The following is a 21704-nucleotide window of genomic DNA, read 5'->3' as shown; positions in this document are numbered from 1 at the left end:
AACCTTATTCTTAAATTCCACTCCCTGTAGATTAGCTAATAAAGCCATGGACTTATTTTAACCTAACCGAACTATCTTGTACAGGCCATCCCATCTAGGTTCTAGCTTTTTTGGAAATAGCTCCCTGCGCGCATGTAGTATAGAACTAATTGCCCTTTCTTAAAGGTATATTTCTTCACTTCTAGATCATGCAACCGCTTCATCTGATGTTTAGCCACCTCCTGGTGCAACAGACTATGCAATTTAAGTTTATCCAAGTAGGCTATAGTTGTAAAACGCTCAAATATGGCATCTTCATCACCCAAAGAATGATTGATTGCAAATCTAATGGTTGGAAACTCAATTTCTAAGGGCAAGACACACTCCTCCCCGTAAACTAATTTGAAATAGGTGTGGCCAGTGGCTCACTTAAACATCGTGTTATATGCCCATACCACCACATATAATTTTGTATCCCAATCCCGCTTCTTTTTGGAGACTATTTTGGATAGGATACGCACAAGCTGCTTATTGGTACTTTCAACTTGTCCATTTGCTTGCAGATTATACAAGGTCGTCTTATTATGCTTAATTTTCCATGCTTCAGTCAGGCTTTTAATTACCTTATTCAAAAAATGGGTTCCACGGTCTGATACTATTTCCTTTGGTGGACCAAAACGACAGATGATTTGTTCAATTAGGAAACTAACAATCTCTTTTGCATTATCCTACCTCATTTCCCGTGCTTCTGACCACTTCGTAAAGTAATCAGTTGCTACTATAATGTATCTCTTTTGAGTAGTAGACGATGGGGTAATAGGTCCCACAAAATTGATGCCACACTTTTCAAATGGAAGGGTAGCCATAATCTGCATAAGTGGATGCTTCCTATTCTCTCGACTGTCATGTCTTTGACATGTATCACATCTCTTGACATAGTCAAATGAATCGTGAAAGATGGACGACCACCAATACCCAGCTCTTAAAGCCTTCTATGCCATCAACTGCCCAGCAAAGTGCCCTCCACAAGTGGAGTCATGGCACTCTTCTAATATAAATGGAACCTCCTCAGGCATCACACATCGGTGATAGATATCATCAACACCCTGTTGATATTGTGTTCCTGTGATCAAGGAAAATTTCAATGCATGTTGTTTAATTTTCCTCTTCTCCGATTTTGATAAAGTAGCTCCAATCTCTCCCGTAGAAAGATAGTGCGTTATAGCAATATACCAGGAGGGAATAGACGACGTATTGATCTTGAACAAAGTTTCCATGTCACTTTCTTCAATTGAGACCTCTTTTGGCTCTCCGAAATCCACAAGACACTCTACAATGCCCTGTAGCTTCAGCGGCTTGCTCTTAATCTCGTAATCAAATTCCTGGAAAGTGATTAACAACTTTTCTAAATGATCAGGCAGCTATAACTTATTCAACAATAATCGAAGTCCTTCCACCTTCGTATAAAAAACCACCTTCTCATAAAGAATGTAGCGCCTAGACTTTTTGGTCACAAATACCATCGCAAGGCACAACTTCTCCATATAGGTGTAGTTAATTTCCCATATACCCAACTTTCGATTAGCAAAAGATATCGGATGGTACCACTTCTCCCAAATTTGGGATAAGAAGCAGCTAATACTATACAGGGTTGCTGCTGAAAATATATAGAACATTTCGCCTCTTTTAGATGCTTTAAAACATGTGCTTTGGCAAGCTCCTACTTCACATCGTCAAAAGATACTTTGCAAGCATCACTCCATGCAAATTGATAGTTAAAGGACAATAGATTCGTCAGTGGCAATGTTCTTTCTGCCAGGGCATTGATAAACCTCCGATAATACCCTAGCAATGACAGAAAGCTATGCACTTCCTAGAGTACGTGGCGGACTCATGGCGACTATGACCTTGATTTTTTCAGGGTCAATCGCAATCCCTACCGAACTGACCACATGGCCTAACAATAGCCCATAAGGCACTCCAAAGATGCACTTCCGCGGGTTGAGAGCTATGAAAATTTATCAACAACGCTCGAAACACTTCCACAAAATGATCAACTGCCTTTCTCTTACGGTGGCTATCCCCAGGTCATCAATGAATACTTTCAACTCCTATGGGGAGATGCCACCAAAGGTCTTGTCGACTGTTCTTTGCCACAAACCAGGTGCATTACATAACCCAAATGCCATCACATGGTACGCAAAGGTACCGAAGATAGTGATAAATGTCGTTTTTAGCTTGTCTTGCTCAGCAATCGCCATTTGGTTATACCCTGCAAAGCAATCCATGAATGAATATATTTCCCTACCCACCAATTGATCCAAAATTTGGTCAATAAATGGCAACTGGTAGTAATCTTTAACAGTCTGTTTATTTAGCTCTCTAAATTCTACACAAAGACGGATTTGATTATTATTCTTCTTTCTAATTACACTTGGCGAACACCATTCAGTATGCTGAACTGGGAAGATCAAACCCGCCTTCTGCAACTTGTGAAGCTCTTCAAACAATCCCTCCCTTAATTCAAAAGGCATACGCCTTACTTTCTGACGTATAGGGTAGGTACCTTCCTTTACGGGAATGGTATATACAGCCTGACTGGGAGAAATACCCCTAAGTTCGTCATAGCTCCAAGCAAAGATGTCACAGAACTCCTGAATCAGGGACACATAGTCCTCTCTCTCTTCCGAATTGAGCATGGAACCTAATTTTATTGGTCGCAAATCATTAGGCATTCCAAGGTCCAACTCAGTAATCTCCGCATCTCTTATTCAATCTTGAGGCTCTATCGGCTCATTCAAGGTTATCTGATAAATATCCTCTGTAATGGACCCTTCTTTAGATCCATCGATCGATGACGTCTCACTACCAGATGGATCATCTATTGTTTCTAGTTCAGTGGAGGATAATGGAGCTCTCTCACTCTGAGGAGACTTAGGGTAAGCATCCACTATTACACAATGGGTACCTTGACCTAGAATCACTCGACCAGCAATTATATCGACTTTGCAGTCTATCCGTAGAATCCATGGCCTGCCTAGCAAAACTCGATAGGTAGGACGTCCTACAAACCTTATCACCCTAAAGTCCATATAGCATTCCATGCTTGCAACTGTAACCCAACCTTCCTGTTGTCTTAGACTATCATCAGCCATCCTAAGAAGTGTGGAGCCGTCTTTTTGGATCTCTAGACCTAACCTCTCCATCAAATTTGAACTCATGATATTGATGGAGGATCTAGTGTCCACGATAGTGTACTCCACTAATATTCCATCCACATACATTTGAACCCTAGGGCAATGCCTTTTAGCATGATCGAACCAATTTTCTCCCACTCTAACTATGCTCAAACGTTCTATAATATACCCTATATGCAAGATTTTCTTGAATTCCTTGCGTACTCCTTGAGAAAGTTTAATCAATTGTAGGAGATTTACGTCTAGTTTAACTTCTTAAAGAGAACTTGTTAGGTCAAAGTCGTGGTAGTTAGCCAAAGTTCTCTTCTCGTGCCAAACCATTCTCTCCTTTGGTCTTTCAATTGGCTTTGGTGCCACGTTTTTAGCCTTTACCTTCTTTCTTGATAATCCTTTATCCTTCTTGGGATCAACTTTACTATCGACATGTCTTAAAGGTCCACCTTCCATATTAGGATTCAGGACTCACTTTTCCCTAACATCTTGCTTAAGGCTTCCCTCGACAGGTTTAACAATTCCTTTGTCACCCTCTTTGATCTTTTGACCTCTTGTTAAGGCTTGTAGATTAGAAGTTTCAACATCATTGACATGTACGACCTCAATAAGGCTGACTCCACTACCACGAGGCAACTCCTCTACAGTAGCCTTTCCTCATTTGCAGTATTTGTCTTGGTCCCTCATCTTGCTGGAGATTATTCCCTTGTGTGCGAGGGTTAACTAGACTTGGTTGTTTACTCCCTTATATCGGACAGAACTGATCTTACTCCAACAAGTAGCAGCTAAGTGGCTAGACTTTCCGCAAATATCACATTTAACATTCGGACAATTCCTAGGGAAATGTTAGCAACCACACTACTTACAACTGAATGGGCATCCTTCGCAGGGCGTCGACTCGCTATCAAATTCTGCTGCTTCTTAAGAAAATTGACGTCCATAGCTATTTGTCTATATTGTTTAGAGATCATATCGGTATAGTGCTTCATCATGTCCTTAACTTCACCAAGGACATTAGAGGCACTTGACTCATATCCGAGCCGTGATCATCTATCTGTCGTCCCATCAGCCTAACTACTTGATTAGGAATTGGACGCTAACCTATTGGGACAACATTAGGATTCATTGTTTGGCTTCCACCACTTAGTGGGGCCGCTTGACTAGCCATGGGGCTAGTCAAACTAGGAGGGGCTCGTAACATAGGCGAATTCGGCATGATACTCCCTCTCCCATTCGCATTTGACATGGAGTTCCCTTGACTCCCATTGGTCAATGTCAGAGAGTGAACTAGGGAGAGAGAAAGAGGAGAGAGAATACTACAGAAGAGAGAGAAATATTGCAGGAAGAGAGAAGAAGAGCGACGAGGAGAGAGAAAAACTAGATTTAGAGAGAGAAAGACATGAAAGAAATAGAAGCCATGGAAGCTGTGAGCAAGATAGGAGAGAAAGACAGTAATTGTATTAATGTGTCAAAAAGATATGAAAAATTACATGTCCTCTCCTTTTATACCAATGTTAGTGTGACATGGCATAATATCAATATTATTTACACTAAATCCTTATTCCCAGCTGAGGGCTGAAATGATGAACGGGTTGCCTCTTACCCATCCAACCTCCAATCCTCACTAAGCGAACTAAAGAGGGGCACCACCTAGCCAAAGGGAGGATGGGCTAGGACATCCATTTTCTCAAAGAGAATCAAGAGAACCAAGACACAAATTTACAAGAGAGAATATATGTACTAGACACCATATTGGAATAGAAGAGAAAGAGATGAGAGGAGAGGGAGACAAGAGGAGAAGAGGTAAAGGAAGCTTGCCATTATGCTACATGGAATGAGAATATGAGAAGAGAGGGAGATAATAGGAGAAGAGGTAGAGGAAGCTTGCCATTATACTACATAATAAAAGAACTTACTCATAGCTTACCTCAAAGAGATGAGGATATTGTAGAGTGCTCTCATGGACTTGTCATTGTCCTCCTCCCCCTTTTCTCAAAGAGAATCAAGAGAACCAAGACACAAATTTACAAGAGAGAATATATGTACTAGACACCATATTGAAATATAAGAGAGAGAGAGAGAGATGAGAGGAGAGGGAGACAAGAGGAGAAGAGGTAGAAGAAGCTTGCCATTATGCTACATGGGATGAGAAGATGAGAAGAGAGGGAGATAATAGGAGAAGAGGTAGAGGAAGCTTGCCATTATGCTACATGGGATGAGAAGATGAGAAGAGAGGGAGATAATAGGAGAAGAGGTAGAAGAAGCTTGCCTTATGCTACATAATAAAAGAACTCACTCATAGCTTCCCTCAAAGAGATGAGGGTATTCTAGAATGCTCTCATGGACTTGTAATTGTCCTTCTTCCCTCCCTTCTTCATTCTCCATGGGATCTTTATATAGCCTCCATGAGGGATTAGATTAAGCTAATCTTCTTGATTAACATAATCCTAGATGATGTATGGCATCTTTGAAAATATGGAGCATAGTGAATGGGACAAGTCCCCACCTTGGTCATCATGCAAGAAGCCAAGGGTGGTGGTAGACAACATAGAGAAATGGAGCTAGATTACAAGAGGTGGGTACCCAAAGCACATTATTATAATATATTTACAAGAAGGACAGAGTGGAAAGTTGGTGTGGTGAAAGAGAGAAGAAAATTGCATGTAGCCAGCAGTCTGCGCCTTCGTAACTTCAAATCCGTGAGGAATTTGGAAAAAGTTTCTTCTGCAACTTTGCAGACCAGATCGAAACCGATCGGCATGCGTGGGAATTTTCTTGAATTTCGCTTTTTCTTGGGAGTTATTGAGATTATAAAAAACGGCTTCTAAAAGTTGCTTTGACTTTAGTCCCCCATATGTATATAAATACATATAAGCATGTGACAAAAGGGGTCCATGCTTGTAAGCTTTTGTGCAAGATCCAAATGACACCATGATGTGGATATTGACTTGTATGCTAGGGTGAGGTGTCCTCTAATGATGGTGATAGATTCCAAATCTTAGTGATGCAGACGGAGCCCATGTGTAGTTGGAGGCTAGTCCTTTGAAAAATCTATGCATTCACTCAACTCCTAGGTGTAATCCATTTTCATCTTCACTAAGATAACCATCCCTTTTACCCTTTACATTGACATGCCTTCTAAGAACTTGTTCCCCCCATTTGCTAGAGTTATCATAATCGAGAAGCAATGTAGCATACCTAGTGCTTGAAGAGTAAACCCAAAGTGATATGGTAAGCTCTTGATAGGGGCTTTGGCCAAATTTTGTGGTAATAATCTGGGTTGTAAAAAACCCGGATCACCAGCTTCTTACAATCCATCCCTTCCTAAAAGTTTTTGTCCTAAAAAACAAACCTAGAAGACTAGAAAAGGATGGATAGAAAAGAGTACTACTCTGTTTTTACAGCTCGAGGTGTAGGAGAGTTGTAGGAGCATTTCATGAAAGACTATTGAAGAGATTAGGCATTGTCATGTGGTACAAGTTTTCATGAATAATGCAAAGAATTGGCAGCTAGGCTTGTACAAGAGTGATATCCAAAGATTACATGTAGTGATTACAATACATACTCACTTAATTTAGTATTGAAAGATTAATATGAAAAAGATGATGTAGCTTGGTTTGCTAGCTTGAGGCTAGCATTGTTGATGATTACATGAGAATTGTTAAGTTTATTCTTAAAAGAAGCCAAGTTCTTGTTGTCTCAAATGTCATACATGTTAAAGCTTCTTGCAAAGACATAGTTTTTCACCTATTTTTACACTTTGGAGTCCTTGCTCATTGACCACATCATTGCTCTCCTACCACCATTACCATTATGGATTACATGCTAGGTTCATTGGAATATAATACCCTAGTGAGCCTAGTAGCTCCCTTCCATGCACTTAGGATACCCATGACTCCTTTCAAATTTCTCATCCATGATCAATCACCATAGACATCAACCATTTTTACACTTTGGAGTCCTTGCTCTTTGACCACATCATTACTCTTCCTACCACCATTGCCATTATGACTTACATGCATTGGAATACAACACCCTAGTGAGCCTACTAGCTCCCTTCCATGCACTTAGGATAGCTATGACTCCCAAATTCCTCATACATAATCCATGGCCATAGACATTATTTAGATATAAACAAGGAAGTGAAGAGAGTCATTACTAGGATTTACAAGCTTACTGTGTTGATATAGAGACACAACATGGTAGATAACTAGAGAGTCTAGGAGATAGAGAAGAAATTATGTATCATACAAACTTCCCATGAGGAGTTTCCACAAATATCTACATTTGATAAATTTTTAGATGGTAATGGAGATATTCTCGTGCATGGATATTCACAATTAGAAGACTGTGAAAAGTGTGAAAGTGAGGAATAAGGTTGCCAAGTTACATTCAAATTGTCTAAACAATAATCGCGTGGTGGGGATGCTTGCTTGGGCTACTGTGCCAAACACCCACCATACACACAAGAGAAAGTGCATTGAAGAATACAAGAAGAGAGATGGTGGCCAAAACGTTTTCTTGCTGATTCTTTTCTTCTTTTTCTATAGACAATACAGTGTACATAAAGTATAGATAAGATACAACATAAAGGAAAGTAGCCTACTAGATCAAAATATACATAATTAACTATACCAATCAACTGGCACTATAACTATGCTAGTTGTAGGTGTGTGAGCTTCTCTCTCGACCACCAAGACCCACAGACCACTTATTGCTTCAAGTGTTTCAAGCTAAGTGCAATGGCTACCTCTCACATAGGCATATGCGCTCTCACACCTACGAGTGTAGTCAGCTTACCTCCATGCTCAATCAAGTTACCTCCTCCCTTAAGCACTCCAGTAGCTCCATGATCCAAGGTGCAAGCTCAAGCATCAAGCTCCATGCTCCATGCTCCATTACCACACACGAGACAAGAGAAGAGAAGAGAACAAGAAGAAAAGAGGAGAAGATGGAGAGCTTCTCCACCACGATTCCTCACCCTCACATACTCTGTGATGAAGGTCCTAGACTACCATAAAATCTAACTATGGAACAATGGAAAATGAAGAAATCACTATATTAACCTATGGTGAAAACATGAATACAAGAAAGGATTCTTGGAACACACCCCAAGCTGGTGCCATGAAAACTCACCTCCATGTAGGTGAAGAACAAGAAAACTAATGTGACTACCAAGAAAACTTACATGAATAACATGTCCAAATGGCAAAAAGCCCCTAACTTTGGCTAGGGCTGCCTATTTATAGCAAACCCTAAGCCCTAGACCTCTAGTTTTATCACAAAGGCATTTAGCCTGCTGTCATTGTTTTCCATTGGCCTAATTTGCTTCATTACAAACCCTCCCTGCCTCAATTAGCTTTGTCCTCAAAGCTGCAAATGGGAAGATATGACAATGGATATGTCATGAATGTCCGAAAGCACAATTTGAAGAAGATTCCATGGTCCAAGAAGTTGATGACTGCCTGCATGTTGCTCATGCTGTCCATAGAAGGGGATGCATGATGATATAAGTCTTTGTGCGAAAGTGTTCAATGCCCGATCACCGCAAGACCATCAACCCCACAAAGAGCCACGACAAAGCCACGTTGCCAAAAGCGAAAATCACCCTTCAGTGATAGAAAAAGAGTCATAACTTCTTAAATATAGCTCCAAATCCAACAAATGAGGTGACATTTTGAAGAATAAACCTAGAAGCATCATATCCAATCATCAAATGATGACTTTTGATGATGTCAGACCATTTATTTTCATGACAGTAATTTAATACAGCAAGCTGTATTAAACAGTGAGCTCATGCTTCTTCAACTGTTTTTTTTTTTCCATAAACCATGTCAAAAATCAATGAAGACAGGCTGTCAACCAAATTTGCAGGTCAAGGGATGTCAAATCATCATCCAATCATCCATAATAACCTCCGGGATCATATGGAAATCCTCCAAAATAATGGTCACAACCTCTCGGGTCATATGGAAATCCATCTAAAATTTCATTATCATCAAGATAAATCCCTAGATCATAAGGAAATGACACATCAAAGTCATATGTCATATCAGCCCCATAACCAAAATCATACTCTGTCGAAATGCCATCATAAGGTAGTCGTAGTTCATGATCATCTATGGGCTGATGATGATCAAAGATAGGCTGATACATGTCTTCATCATTACCCCATGATAACTCATCATCATGCACATATACATTGTCGTTCATATCTGCAACAAACTCTTCTTGTGCACTATCTTCATTTGAATCTGCATACTCTTGCTCTTCATCTTCAGCTGCATCATCTTGCTCTTCAACTTGGTCATTTGAATCATCTTCTTCTTCTTGATCTTCCAAGTATGCTTGCTCTTTACAAATTTTTGCATGCATTGCATTAAGAGACATTTCCCTAAGCTTTCCCACTACATTTTCAACTTTATTATCAACATCTTTATCCTCTTCTTGCTGTCCATGACAAACTTGCACTTCCACTTGAGATACATTTACATTAGAATCCTCCAATACAAGGGCTGTAGCAAAGTGACTATTCCTACAGTAACTCTCATGATTAGGAGACCATTGACCCTCACATTTATAGCATATGAGTTGTCTTTTCATTTCCATCAGCTCTTGATGAGGTATAAGCTTTCTTCGGGTGCCAAAAGGAGTAGGCCATTCTAAGATAACTGAAATTCTAACATGCTGTGCCCTGCATACATTTGGATGACCAATAACATTCTTCTCTCCACATTTGTAGCATAGACCTCTAGAAATGAGATCATCCAACATACGGCTTGAAAAGTAGGTACCATGAACATTGTTGAAGGAGAAAGGACAGGTTAGTACTTCTTCTTCCTCATGATAATCCATGACATAAGCTGGCTGTCCTTGGTACCCTACATAGTGTGTGCCATAGGCATTATTTGCACCCATATCATGGTCATATGCATAAGATTGATGCTGCCCACCATTCATGCATAATACACAAGCTTCATACTACTCATATGGATCATTATATGCATGATTATCCACCCTTCCATCAAAATATCCATGTCTGTCTCCCATTTTATACATGCAGTCTGAGTATACAGCAGTGGAAAAATCCTCAATAACTTGAGCTCCAATTGTCCAAATTGAGTGCTTTATGGCTTTGTTTGAAGCTTATACAATACTCTTTCAAATGAGTTATCAAGCTCTGCAAATGGATAAGTATAGACAATTCTGGAAATGCTTTTTGTTGTCAGCCAGACACACTCTGTAAAGAGTGAATGCCTTGTTTCAAGTGTCTTTTGTACTTCTCATCAAAATTTGAGCAAATATCCAAACACTCAAAGGAGTAGGGAAGAGCTGTAGGATATTGAAATAGATGAAAATAACCTCTGCAATTCCAAAACTGAAGCAAATCTTGCTTAAGAATACCCAAGAAATGGTCAATATGAATCCAAGTCAAGATTCACTGAAAGAGACTCTCTTTTGCCCATAGGGAAGCCAATGAACATGTATGCCCTATTCATACCCCTACATACATCAAAGTACTAACTCTTCCAAAGTGTAGGGCTGAAGTAGATTGTATGGTACATTCATTGCATACTCATCCCTGCATTCCATTTGTCCAAGAGAGAATACATCTTGCTGCCATTCTTCATTACCATGTTGCATCCATAACATTGAACCATTTGTCCATAGATGTTCATTGATCAATTTCCATTGATCAAACAACCAAATACTTGAGCATCATACCCTTGAATGGTGAGTCAAATACAACTCGCTAAGCACTCAGTTGCATTTGAAGTTGTGTGTTTCCAATTGAAAGATCTGTTTCTAGTCCCTTCGTGGCAATTTCAACATGTGTTTTCTCTGCCTACTTTAATAAAACCCATGCTTGCGCAAGATTTTAGTATGGAAATATATGTAACAACATTTGCAGAGATGCCATCCTGCTACATCTATACAAACTGGCTTAAAGCTTCCTTGTCAAACCCATGTTCAGCATATCTAGTAATGGATGCAGTCCATGAGACTATATATCTGACTGCCAGATCATTAAACACTTTCTATGCTTCTTGTTCTATTGCCCCAATCAAGCCACAAGCTTTCAAGCTGCATACATAAGCAGTAGGATCTAGATGCAAATCCTCAAGTTGCATCTGCTTAAAACAAGTTAGTGCTTACTCAGCAAGGCCTTGTTCAAGATATCTTACAATTAGTGCACTCCATGCAACAACATCTCGATCTGTTAGCTTGTTAAAAATGTCCTGTGCTTCTATAAGGGAGCTAGCTTTGCTGAACAAATCGACCAAAGCAGTGCCAACAGAAGTATCATTCTCCAACCCCCTATTGACAATATCAAAGTGCAAATGACAGCCTTTTTCTAAGCTGGCAAAACCTCTGACCACTTCTCATCAGAGAAAAGGTGCCTTGCATTGCTAATCAGATGTACAAATGCAGCAATGCCTATTGCTGCCAAACTCTGATGAGACTGTTCTGTAAATCCTATCAACAAATGTAAAATTTTCCCCACAATAGGGTTGACAACACCATAAAACTTCACAAAGAGATCAGCCACAAGTTGCAATGCTAGAGTGCAAGTCTCCTAGAGCCATGCTTCTACTTCAACGTCATTTTGTTCACCCTCAAGTTCCTCATCTGATTGTTTAGGAGCTGCATCGTCAAACCCGCTGGAGCTTGTGGAGAAGTGCTTAAGGGATCGCTTTGACGGCTCGCAAGTCCACAGGAGGCAAGGCCGCTATAATGCTACAGAAATGCAGGAATCACTTGTTGGACAGGGTACGGAATATGTGATAAATGAGATAGGAGAGCACTTGTTGGACAGGGTATGGAATATGTGATAAATGAGATAGGAGAGCTCCATCTCCTTCCTATTCACTCTTCGAACCATCATTTAGTCATCAGTATGCAGATCTTCGTGAAGACCCTCACTGGTAAGACCATCACCCTTGAGGTTGGGAACTCGGACACCATCGACAACGTCAAGGCCAAAATCCAGGATTAGGATCAAGGCATCTCCCCTTTTCTTCTCCCTGTTCTTCTTTCTTTGACAGCAATGGTGTGAGTTCTCAGAAGAGGGATTGCTTACTCAAATGCCAGAAACTGTTTGGCCTGGGCCGATTGCGCTGGTCTTTCTAATGAAAATTCATGAGAATGGTTAATCAGATGCACATGGAATCCAACTTATTCTTTCTTCCCAATTCCATAAGCCATGTTCCAGAATCCACGTGCCATCATGACTATAACTGTTCCTACAAGAACTGAAGAAATGACAACAGATGTGATTTTATCATGAGGTCCCTTTATATGGGTAAACTGTTTGGAATTCTGGTAATACTGCATTTTCTCCAACAGATGTTTTGGAATCCTTTGAGAATCTGCTGGTGCATGCTCTGTCATTGTTTGCAGCTTGCTGTGGAGCAAGCCGATGGCCGATCCTGAGAGTGAAGCAGAAGGTTAGCAACAAAGTCCTTACGGTGAAGTTTTGGAGTCCAAGGTTATCAATGACTGTGAAACCGGAAGATCCAGGGGTTTTGGCTTTGTGACCTTTGCGGACGAGCAGTCCATGTGGGATGCCATTGACTCCATGAATGGAAAAGAACTCAATGGACGTAACATTACCGTGAATCAGGCTCAGAGCAGGTCTGGAGGTGGTGGAGGTGGAGGTGGAGGCGGTGGTTACCGCAGCTCAGGATCTGGCTATGGTGCCGGGTATGGAGGTGGATCTCGTTATGAAGAGCGTGCTGGGTACAGTAGCAGATCCAGCTATGGTGGTGGGAGAGAGCGCAGTGAGAGAAGATAACATAGAGGAAGTAGAAGAAGTCAAACAAGAAGAAGAAGAAGAAGAAGAGAGGGAAAAGGAACATAGAGACTCTGGAAATGCCTGTCGACTGGTTGTTGATGCTCCATGACTTGTAGGTGGCTCCAGAGACCTTTGAGGAAGCAGTGTATTGTGTGATCATGAACGTCCCACTGAATTCAGACTTGCAGCTTGAGTCGGATTACATCTCGTGACACCAGATGCATGAAACTCTTGAACATCAGGCTAGCTCCATTCTCACCAAAAGCAAGAACAATGCATTTTGATCTGATCCTGATGACCACGTCTTGCATCAATCCTTCCAAGAATGGTTATGACCATACTCCATGTGTCAAGTAGAATGAGACTTTGACAAGTATTCATGTCATTGATGTAAAAGAAAGAAGATATGAAAGGAAATCCACCATTGAAGCTCACAGAAAAGCTTGAGAAGAGGAGAGAGAAAGACTGAGTCTAGAAGCAAACCCTTCCCTCTCAAAAGTAACCTTGGTTTAAGTGTCCTTCAGCCATGTCTGACCCTCTTTTGATCCATATGTTTTCAAAATGAGGTAAAATTTGATGACGACCTGTCAAAGTAGTTATGAACCTCCATCTTGCCCCCATATCTCTGTGAAGAAACACTAAAATAACCACAGTTTGAAGTAGTACAACCAGTCTAGTCACTGTCAAGGAGAAACCAAACCATGTAACTGTATCTTCAAGTCCAGTTACACAAAAATGATGCCTATAACTAGATCTTCCATGAAAATGACCTCCCCAGCCATATCATAATCATGAAAATGATGGAATTAAAGCATGCCTTGGATCAAAGCAAGGCTCTGATACCAATGTAATGAAGGTCCTAGACTACCATAAAATCTAACTATGGAACAATGGAAAATGAAGAAATCACTACATTAACCTATGGTGAAAACATGAATACAAGAAAGGATTCTTGGAACACACCCCAAGCTGGTGCCATGGAAACTCACCTCCATGTAGGTGAAGAACAAGAAAACTAATGTGACTACCAAGAAGACTTACATGAATAACATGTCCAAATGGCAAAAAGCCCCTAACTTTGGCTAGGGCTGCCTATTTATAGCAAACCCTAAGCCCTAGACCTCTAGTTTTATCACAAAGGCATTAAGCCTGCTGTCATTGTTTTCCATTGGCCTAATTTGCTTCATTACATACTCACTCCCTCACACTCCCTCTTTGAAGCACAAGCTCAAGCAAGCAAGAACAGGAAGAAGAATAGAAAAAGAGAGCTAGTTTTGGCCACACACAAGAATGATCTTCTCCATTCCCTTTTTTGCCTTTTTATACATGTGCTTCTCCTCTTTGGGCGCCCATCCCTTTTTACATGACCGATTGTTTTAGCCAAGGTCTTCTTTCTTTATTTATTTCCTCTTTTCATGATTCCTTCACCCATGCCCATCTACATTTACAAATTGCATAGGAGAGAGCTTGGCGCTCTTTTACAAAATGAATTACCATGCACCCAGTGCTTTCTTTGATAGAATATTTGATGCACTCATTATTGTGCACTTTCTTTTGCATTAAGGCTTTTCCTACATTTTTCTAAGCCTGCCTTTCTTTTCCACTTTACTCGCCTCAGGCTGTCTTCCATTTCCAACTTTTTGGGTCTTCCATTTCTGAATTTTTGGGGCCTTTGTGTCTTGGCCTTCCTTGGCTTGGTGGGCTTCCCATTTCCCCCTCCTAGCCAAGTGCTAGTCCCATGGCACTTGTTGATAAGGGCTCGGGTGGTCAAAGGTTTTCCATGGGGGTTGATGATGGGGTTTTGGGAGGTTGGCTATAGAGATGAGACACATTAAAATGGATGGAGAGTTGTTGATGCTGAGGATGGATTGAGTGGATGATGGGGACCTCCGATGTCAGTGGTTGATTACGGTTTACCGAATGTACCTGAAAAGAAAAATAAGTGCACTACTTGGGGGTGTCCCTATCTTACAGTGTAGTGCATGGTGTCTATGGCAATGGAATTGGGAGTTGGGTCAAACCTTAGGCACAAGCCCAAGGTGTTGTCCCACACTTGAGGACATATTTCTTGTATAAAGGGAGGTGTTGTGGGTGTGATTTAGGGAGACAGGTTTAACTGTAGGTGAGCGGGAACTCCCTAGGTGTGTCTTGCCCTTAAGGTGCCCTAAGTATGTGAAGTGGAAAAAGGGCTAGGGTGGTCCCTAGGTGCAATTCTTGTGATGTTTGTAGAGTATAGATGGTTAATTTCCTTGATGCGCTTCTTTGCTTTCTACTTCCTTCTTGTCCTCGTCCTTTTTTTCGTATCCTTTCTTTTCTTTTTCTTTCATGCTAAGAGGCATCCCATTGTTGCAAAGCAAGGGCCAAGTTGTGTGGTGGCTTGAGGGCTTTACTATAAGGAATGCTCTACTTTGCAGATACCCCTTTAAGCTAGTTCTTAGATGACAAAAACAGGTGGTTACACCTGGTGAATCTACTATCACTAATGTCCTTTAAGAGATTCATGAAAAATGTTGGCAGGAGAGTGGCTCTCATAATGAGGTGCACCATCGCACAACTATCAAACCCAGCATTGAGATAAAAAAATAGGGGTGGTAAATGCTCTTCCTCTATAGTAGTTGTTTTAGTAATGCTCGCAGTAGAGGCAGAGGTAGTTACATGTGGTGATGAAAGTGGGGTCGAGGCATGAGGAGAAGTCATTCAAGAAACTTGCTAGAGATGGGCGGAGGTCCCTTTTGGTGAAAATCAAGCTCTCTTCAGGAATTGAGGCATTTACATTATAGATCAAAGGGAAGTCGTATCTACCATGCACCTCCCGATTGAAATCAACTCCAAATATTCTTCGGTAGGGCATGTAGATAGGATCATCTCACTCATAAGGTAGGGTAATGCAGAAAGCAATCCAACCCTCTAAACTAGAGTCCCAGTTATTCCCATACCACCTTGCTTGTGTCTCATATGCCTCTACCCTCTGGGATACCTCCACCGCCTTATCTTCCCAATAGTTTGCAGGTTCCTATGGTCATCTTCTGGGGTGCCTCCTCTATTTCTCTAGCCATCTCCTTCCCAAACTTGATGAAATCTTGATGACATCCTCCACCACCCTAGGAGATAGCTTTCTATACAATGAGCGAGGGAAGGTAAAAGAAAACTCAAAGGGGTTGGGATTCTCCCATTTCTCCCACACTGCAAGTTCCTAGTCCTAGTCGATAGGATCACACTCCTCACCTTGAGTGATGGCCACTTGAGGAACTTGTGGTGTCCTAGCTTGAAACTTTTTGCAAGCACATTCCACCTGCTCTCTGTGCATGTTCCTCATCTCTACCATCTGGTCAAGTGGCCCTGCTTCCTCCCCTTACTCTTCTAGTTGCACTTGTGGCTACACAGGGGGGCTTGGTTCATGTACTTTTTCTTTTTCTTTATGGTTTGGTTTGAAATCAGGCCCTTCTTCTAGGACTAGTTCTAGTGGCTCCTATTGCGGTGCCTATGTTTGTTGTTCTAGCTCCCCAAGCCCTAGCAAGGTGAGTTCTTGTGTGGCTAGCCCACCTGAGATTAGGTGAGCGCATTGCTTCTCTACTCCCAAACTAGTGCTAGTCCTAGGTGCCTTGTCATGGATTCTATGCTGCAGTGCCCTCCTCATCAATTCTAGCTTTCTCTTTAGTTGCTCCATTTTCTCTTCTCCTCCTAGTTGTGTGGCATTCAATACTATTCTTAAGAATGTGCATTGTTGCTCCAGCATTGCTATATGTCTTGACAGTCACAACTTTGCTTTCTACTCACCCTCGGCATGGGTCAACTTATAGGCTAAGTTTTTGATTCAATCTTCATTTCTGGCTACCCATTCTTTTGCATTTTCCTTCATCTACTCTAACCCTTGGTTTTGCTACTAGGCTAGGGTGGCAATCACCTGCTCTTGCTCTTGCCACAGTGTATGTATTTGCTCTTGCTCTTGGGTTTTTTGTTTCACATGCTCTTTAAGTATGGCTTGTTTATGGAAAGTTGATTGTAGCTAGTTGTGTAGCTTCATCATTTTTCTCTTATTCTCCTCATCTCGTTGATTCTTTGCCTCTTGCAGCTCTTTCCTAGCCTCTTTTTTTTGCCTCTTCATGTCTTTTATTTCTAGCTCTAGGAGTTTATTTTCACGGGAGTTGAAGGCACACATATTTCCAAGGAGATGCAGGTCTCCCTCTCTTCATCACACAACTCCTTGAGAACCTCTTCACAGGGTTACTCTGCTTTGGTTCCTTTTCTTCACCTAAAACGAACTCATAAAGACCTTTTTCAATAAGGAAGTTTGTCATACGAAACTTCCATGATGGATAGTTATTCTTGTCCAGCTTCTCAATGATGTGGTTTTTACTATTCTGTACCATTATTACAAAAATGATACAAAATAACAAGCAACTCTTTTGCAATCTTTTATAACAAATGCATAGCAATACACCAAGTAGCCTTTTATATTGACTTCTCAATAGTACATGTAATTTGCAACCTATTTGCATATAAAACTTATGTTTTCTTCATGGCAAATATCTCAAAACTTATAGATTTGAAATCTGTAACATGTGCGTCCACTTTCGACTAACATAGTCGAAATTGTAATATGCTATGAAACTATTGTCCACAATCTTAAGTATCTAAAATGGAGCTCAAAATGACATCAAATACCCAAAAAATAAATGTTCAAGAGGTAAAGGGCTTATTTGCAAATATACAATGCTATGCTCCTACACTAAATCTCCTACAGTAGTCTGAGATTTTCATTTTGCCTTGCTTTCGGTGTCTCCACAAGCACTATCCACCAAGGGAAAGAGCGAAAGAATTGAAGAGCTTCTTACATGTTTCTTGCTTGCTCAAATCCTTGTTTCTTTTCTTTCACTTCAGCCTTCAAAGCTAGCATGTCTTAGTGGTGCCACTCTGATACTATGTCAAGAATCACGTGGTGGGGGGACTTGCTTGAGTTGCTATGCTAAACACACACCATACACACAAGAGGAAGCTAACTCAAGAGCACAAGAAGAGAGATGGAGAACAAAACGTTTTTTTCCTAATTTTTTTCTTCTTCTTCCACACACAATACAATGTACAAAGAGTATAAATTAAAATACAATATAAAGGAAAGTGGCCTACTAGGTCAAACAATGCATTGCTAATTGTAATAATCGACTAGTGCTATAATTATACCAGTTGTAGGTAGGTACAATAAAGTAAATATAATAAATGATAATTTAGTGGCCATGTGAGGATCAGAATGACCACTGATGTGCTAAGTGTGTGCGTGTAGACCCATCTAGCCAAGTGGTCCATCATCGATATCCACACATGTTGAGCTTGCCATCTTAATAGATGCATATCATGTAATGACACTTGTCATGTATGCTATATGGCATGAATGAGGGAGTTGCAAATATGAAAAAAGTATGGATAACATGGTATATTATGTAAATGTATTTAGATTCTTCTAATGAAATTAAAGACTTTGTTGCAAACCCAAGGAGTTCTCCATGGGTAGCTTATGGAATCACATAAGTGCAAGGGAAGGGGGTTTTTTCAAAAAATGTATAAGTATATACAGTAGGTGTAAGCCCCCATCGTATAAGTGTAAAAAGGGGGTTATATGACTCTTTCATGAGACATAGATAGGGGTGTTTTCCAATATTCTTTCCTCTTCATAGGTGACATGTCTCCTTTACATAGAGTAAAATCCTTGGAAAAACCATTCAAGGCATCTCAAAGAAAGGTATAGTTAAAACATGTTTAGAGGAGATGGGTTGTAGCCCATACATCACTACACAGTGTCATGGATACCTGTTAGATCCTGACTATTGGGGAATGGACTTATGGAGCAACAATGAGGTTGTTATAGATTTCTATACTAGGATCAACAAGCTTTATGTAGACGATGAGATATTACATAAAGAATGTGTCAATGATATCCCTAGATTCTAGTTAAGAGAATATACATTTTCAAATCCCTTTGTGTAAGAGATAGCCAAGGAGCAACTCACATGGAAGTGGTAGATTATGAATGCAAGGGATACCTCTCCACATCTAAGACTCCTAGCTATGAGAGTTCTTGTATAATGTGCTAGCAACTCTAGCTCCGCGAGAAAAACTAGAGCACATACAAATATGTGCACATTAAAATTCAAAAAACTAGTTGGTAGATAGGGTTGAGAAGCTTCTATACATATATTGCAATGATAGGATCTTGTGAGTTCTTAAGAGCAATGACAACAAGGAGGGTATGCCCCTCTGGATGTATACTTGTGAAAACGTTGAGACTAAGGCCTTAAGCATTGAGAAAGTCGAATAACTTGACAGTGATAATCATGCCATTGTAAGAGACATTGAGACTCAAATGAATCTCAGGGGTGTAGATATTGAGTATCTTGCTCATTAGAATGCTTGATCCCAGGTGGCATTTGTCAAGTAGGAATCATGAAGTAACAATGGATTAGATTTGAATCTTTACCTTCACCTTTTTCCTTGATATTAAAAATTGTGGACCTCTAAACTATTTAAGCCCTCATATGCATTTTGAGTGTGTTTGTTGTATACTCTCTCTTCATTGTCATCACCTCATCTCTTACTTGTATATCAATATTTGCCATTTGCCATGTTTCCTCTTAAATGGAAAGATGTATGGGTCATTCTCCCATAGACTGATACATAGAACTTTGACGAGTATGAGAAACTACATGTAACACACAATAAGAGATGGATTAGTGCAATGATAGATAGAAAATAAGTCACTACAAAGAGATGCAAGTATATAAAATTATTTGCACCATGATAAGATATATAAAATATATTTGCACCATGACAACTTTGCAAAACAAATAATTAGCTAATACATAATGAAAGATAACAAATAAAATAACTTAATATGCAACGACAAGTTAACAAACAAAACACAATACGACAAGATATGGAAGACAAGTTTACACCATAACTTGGCAAAACAAGTAACAAGTTAACACACAATGGTAGATTGCGACTCCTTAAGAGACTGCATTTCATGGATTATATAGTTTACATGTGTTGCAAAAAAATTCTCTTTGTGTTTACAATAAGATGGAAGCTAGGCTATTGAGAGAGGGTGGGCTAGAACAAGCTCAATGAGCGGCCTTTGAGTCTTTGGAGATTTTGAGTTCCACTCTAAGCTCAAGAAAGCATTGAAATCGGCGAACGAAATTCTTGCGACCTTATTATCTTACTTCATGTGATCCCTTTCCTTTCATTCTAGTGCATACATGAAGTCTTTGTCTAAAGCATCCCTCACCTTCCTTGTAATATTTCCATGCAATAAAAGTTAGTTGGTTAGTTCGAAAGTTAGTTAAGCAATTAATAAGTTAGTAAGATTACTAACTAAGGTAAAAATTGACTAGCATTAATAGCTAATAATTTTCATTTAACTAAAAATATATTTAAAAAATCGGGTCATAAATCTGAAAATTTTCTCGGATTGATAAGGATCGTAGCCACCCTTCACGAAAAGTACAATGTGAATGGGACTTATGAGCCATATTAATCACTAGTATTAATGTGTATAGTTTGAATGGTCCAAAAATATTAGATTCTTGGGGGGGGGGGGGGAACTATTATATTTTAGATATTATCCTAAAAAGATAGAACTAAAAGTCATTTAAAAGAAAAGACAAGTGATGTTTGAGTTAGCTTTGGAAATTTTATAAAAAGAGAAATAAAGAAAAGTGACTGGCAAAATCGCACGCGCCGCGATCGTAGTCTACAAGCAGTAGGCAGCACTTAGAACAGAGAAAAGAAGGAGTGAACTAAGAGTTTTCTAGCCAAGTGTCTTGGCAAGTGTCTTGGGGTTTTACCCCCCTTTAGGAGCCAATGCAACCATCAGATTTATGATCTGAGCATCAGAGTCTTCTAAGAGCCCCTCCATTCTTGTTCTCAGACTTATCCCCTCCTCTCTAATTCATTATAAATATGAGGCATGGGGAGGCACAAGAGAGCATAAGGAGACCCCGAAAGGCTGCAAGAGAGAGGGAGAGAGAGAGTATACCCCTCCAAGAGATTGTGAGAGAGATCTTGAGAGAGAGAGAGAGAGAGAGAGAGAGAGAGATAGAGAGAGAGAGAGAGAGAGAAGAGTTACCCCGAGAGGCTGCACAACTTCCCTCTATCTCAATCCTCAATTTAACCATCTTCTCTTTCGCTCTCCCATCTCGAATCTATTCTACCTTCTTAATCTCTTGAGTCTACTTGTGAACGATGGCCTCCAAGCAAAGAATGTTGTATGCGGATGAGAATCCTACAACCAGTAACAATAGAGCTTCGGGCGAAGGCATCACTATCAATCCAATTGTGGTACCGATCATAAGTAATGTATTTTCAAATTGATAGATGCTTGTTTTAATGCTCGCAAGAGATGCATTAGGCTCCGTACCTTGTGATGCTAGAATAGGTCATTGAAAAGGATAAATCGCATCTCAAATATTCAAAGATGAAGTTTGTGAAGTGCTTGTATCAAAGGGAGTTAAATTGCACCTAGTTGCTATGTGATGAATCCATGCATAGCATAAACAACATATGGGACACTAAAGTATTGAGCATTGATGAGTCTTTGATTAATCTTTACCTAGGATAATATTGTTTAAAGTTTGCAAATGCATATACACGGTACATACATGGGGGAGATTATGTAAACTTTACATCGATGACATGCGACTCCTTGCCTTAGGAGAAAGGAAGATAAAGCCAAGAAAAAATATTGT

At 40.1% G+C, this 21704-nt stretch overlaps 1 protein-coding gene across 1 annotated transcript; it reads left to right on the top strand.

Moving 5' to 3' along the window:
• The first annotated feature begins 9962 nt into the window (after nucleotides 1-9962).
• On the top strand, nucleotides 9963-12963 carry LOC148017956 (uncharacterized). The gene is made up of 4 exons (XM_087661528.1): nucleotides 9963-9990; nucleotides 11811-11986; nucleotides 12073-12141; nucleotides 12622-12963. Exons 1-4 carry the CDS (start codon nucleotides 9963-9965, stop codon nucleotides 12961-12963), a joined length of 615 nt encoding a protein of 204 aa, XP_087517654.1.
• Nucleotides 12964-21704: the final 8741 nt, after the last annotated feature.

This window comes from Lygodium microphyllum, chromosome 21 (assembly GCF_053477565.2).
Source record: "Lygodium microphyllum isolate KBCC chromosome 21, Lygodium_microphyllum_v1.1.10, whole genome shotgun sequence".
In the NCBI taxonomy this organism is placed as follows: Eukaryota; Viridiplantae; Streptophyta; class Polypodiopsida; order Schizaeales; family Lygodiaceae; genus Lygodium; species Lygodium microphyllum.
Note: the sequence above shows the minus strand (reverse complement) of the source record. Positions and strands in the feature narration are given on the sequence as shown.

Bases quoted from the DNA above. Each gene is read 5' to 3' on its own strand.
- LOC148017956 (XM_087661528.1), top strand. From the start codon at position 9,963: ATGAACATTGTTGAAGGAGAAAGGACAG. The intron at 9,991-11,810 runs GTTAGTACTTCT...CTGATTGTTTAG, and splicing joins TGTTGAAGGAGAAAGGACAG to GAGCTGCATCGTCAAACCCG. The intron at 12,142-12,621 runs GTCAAGGCCAAA...GCAGAAGGTTAG, and splicing joins ACTCGGACACCATCGACAAC to CAACAAAGTCCTTACGGTGA.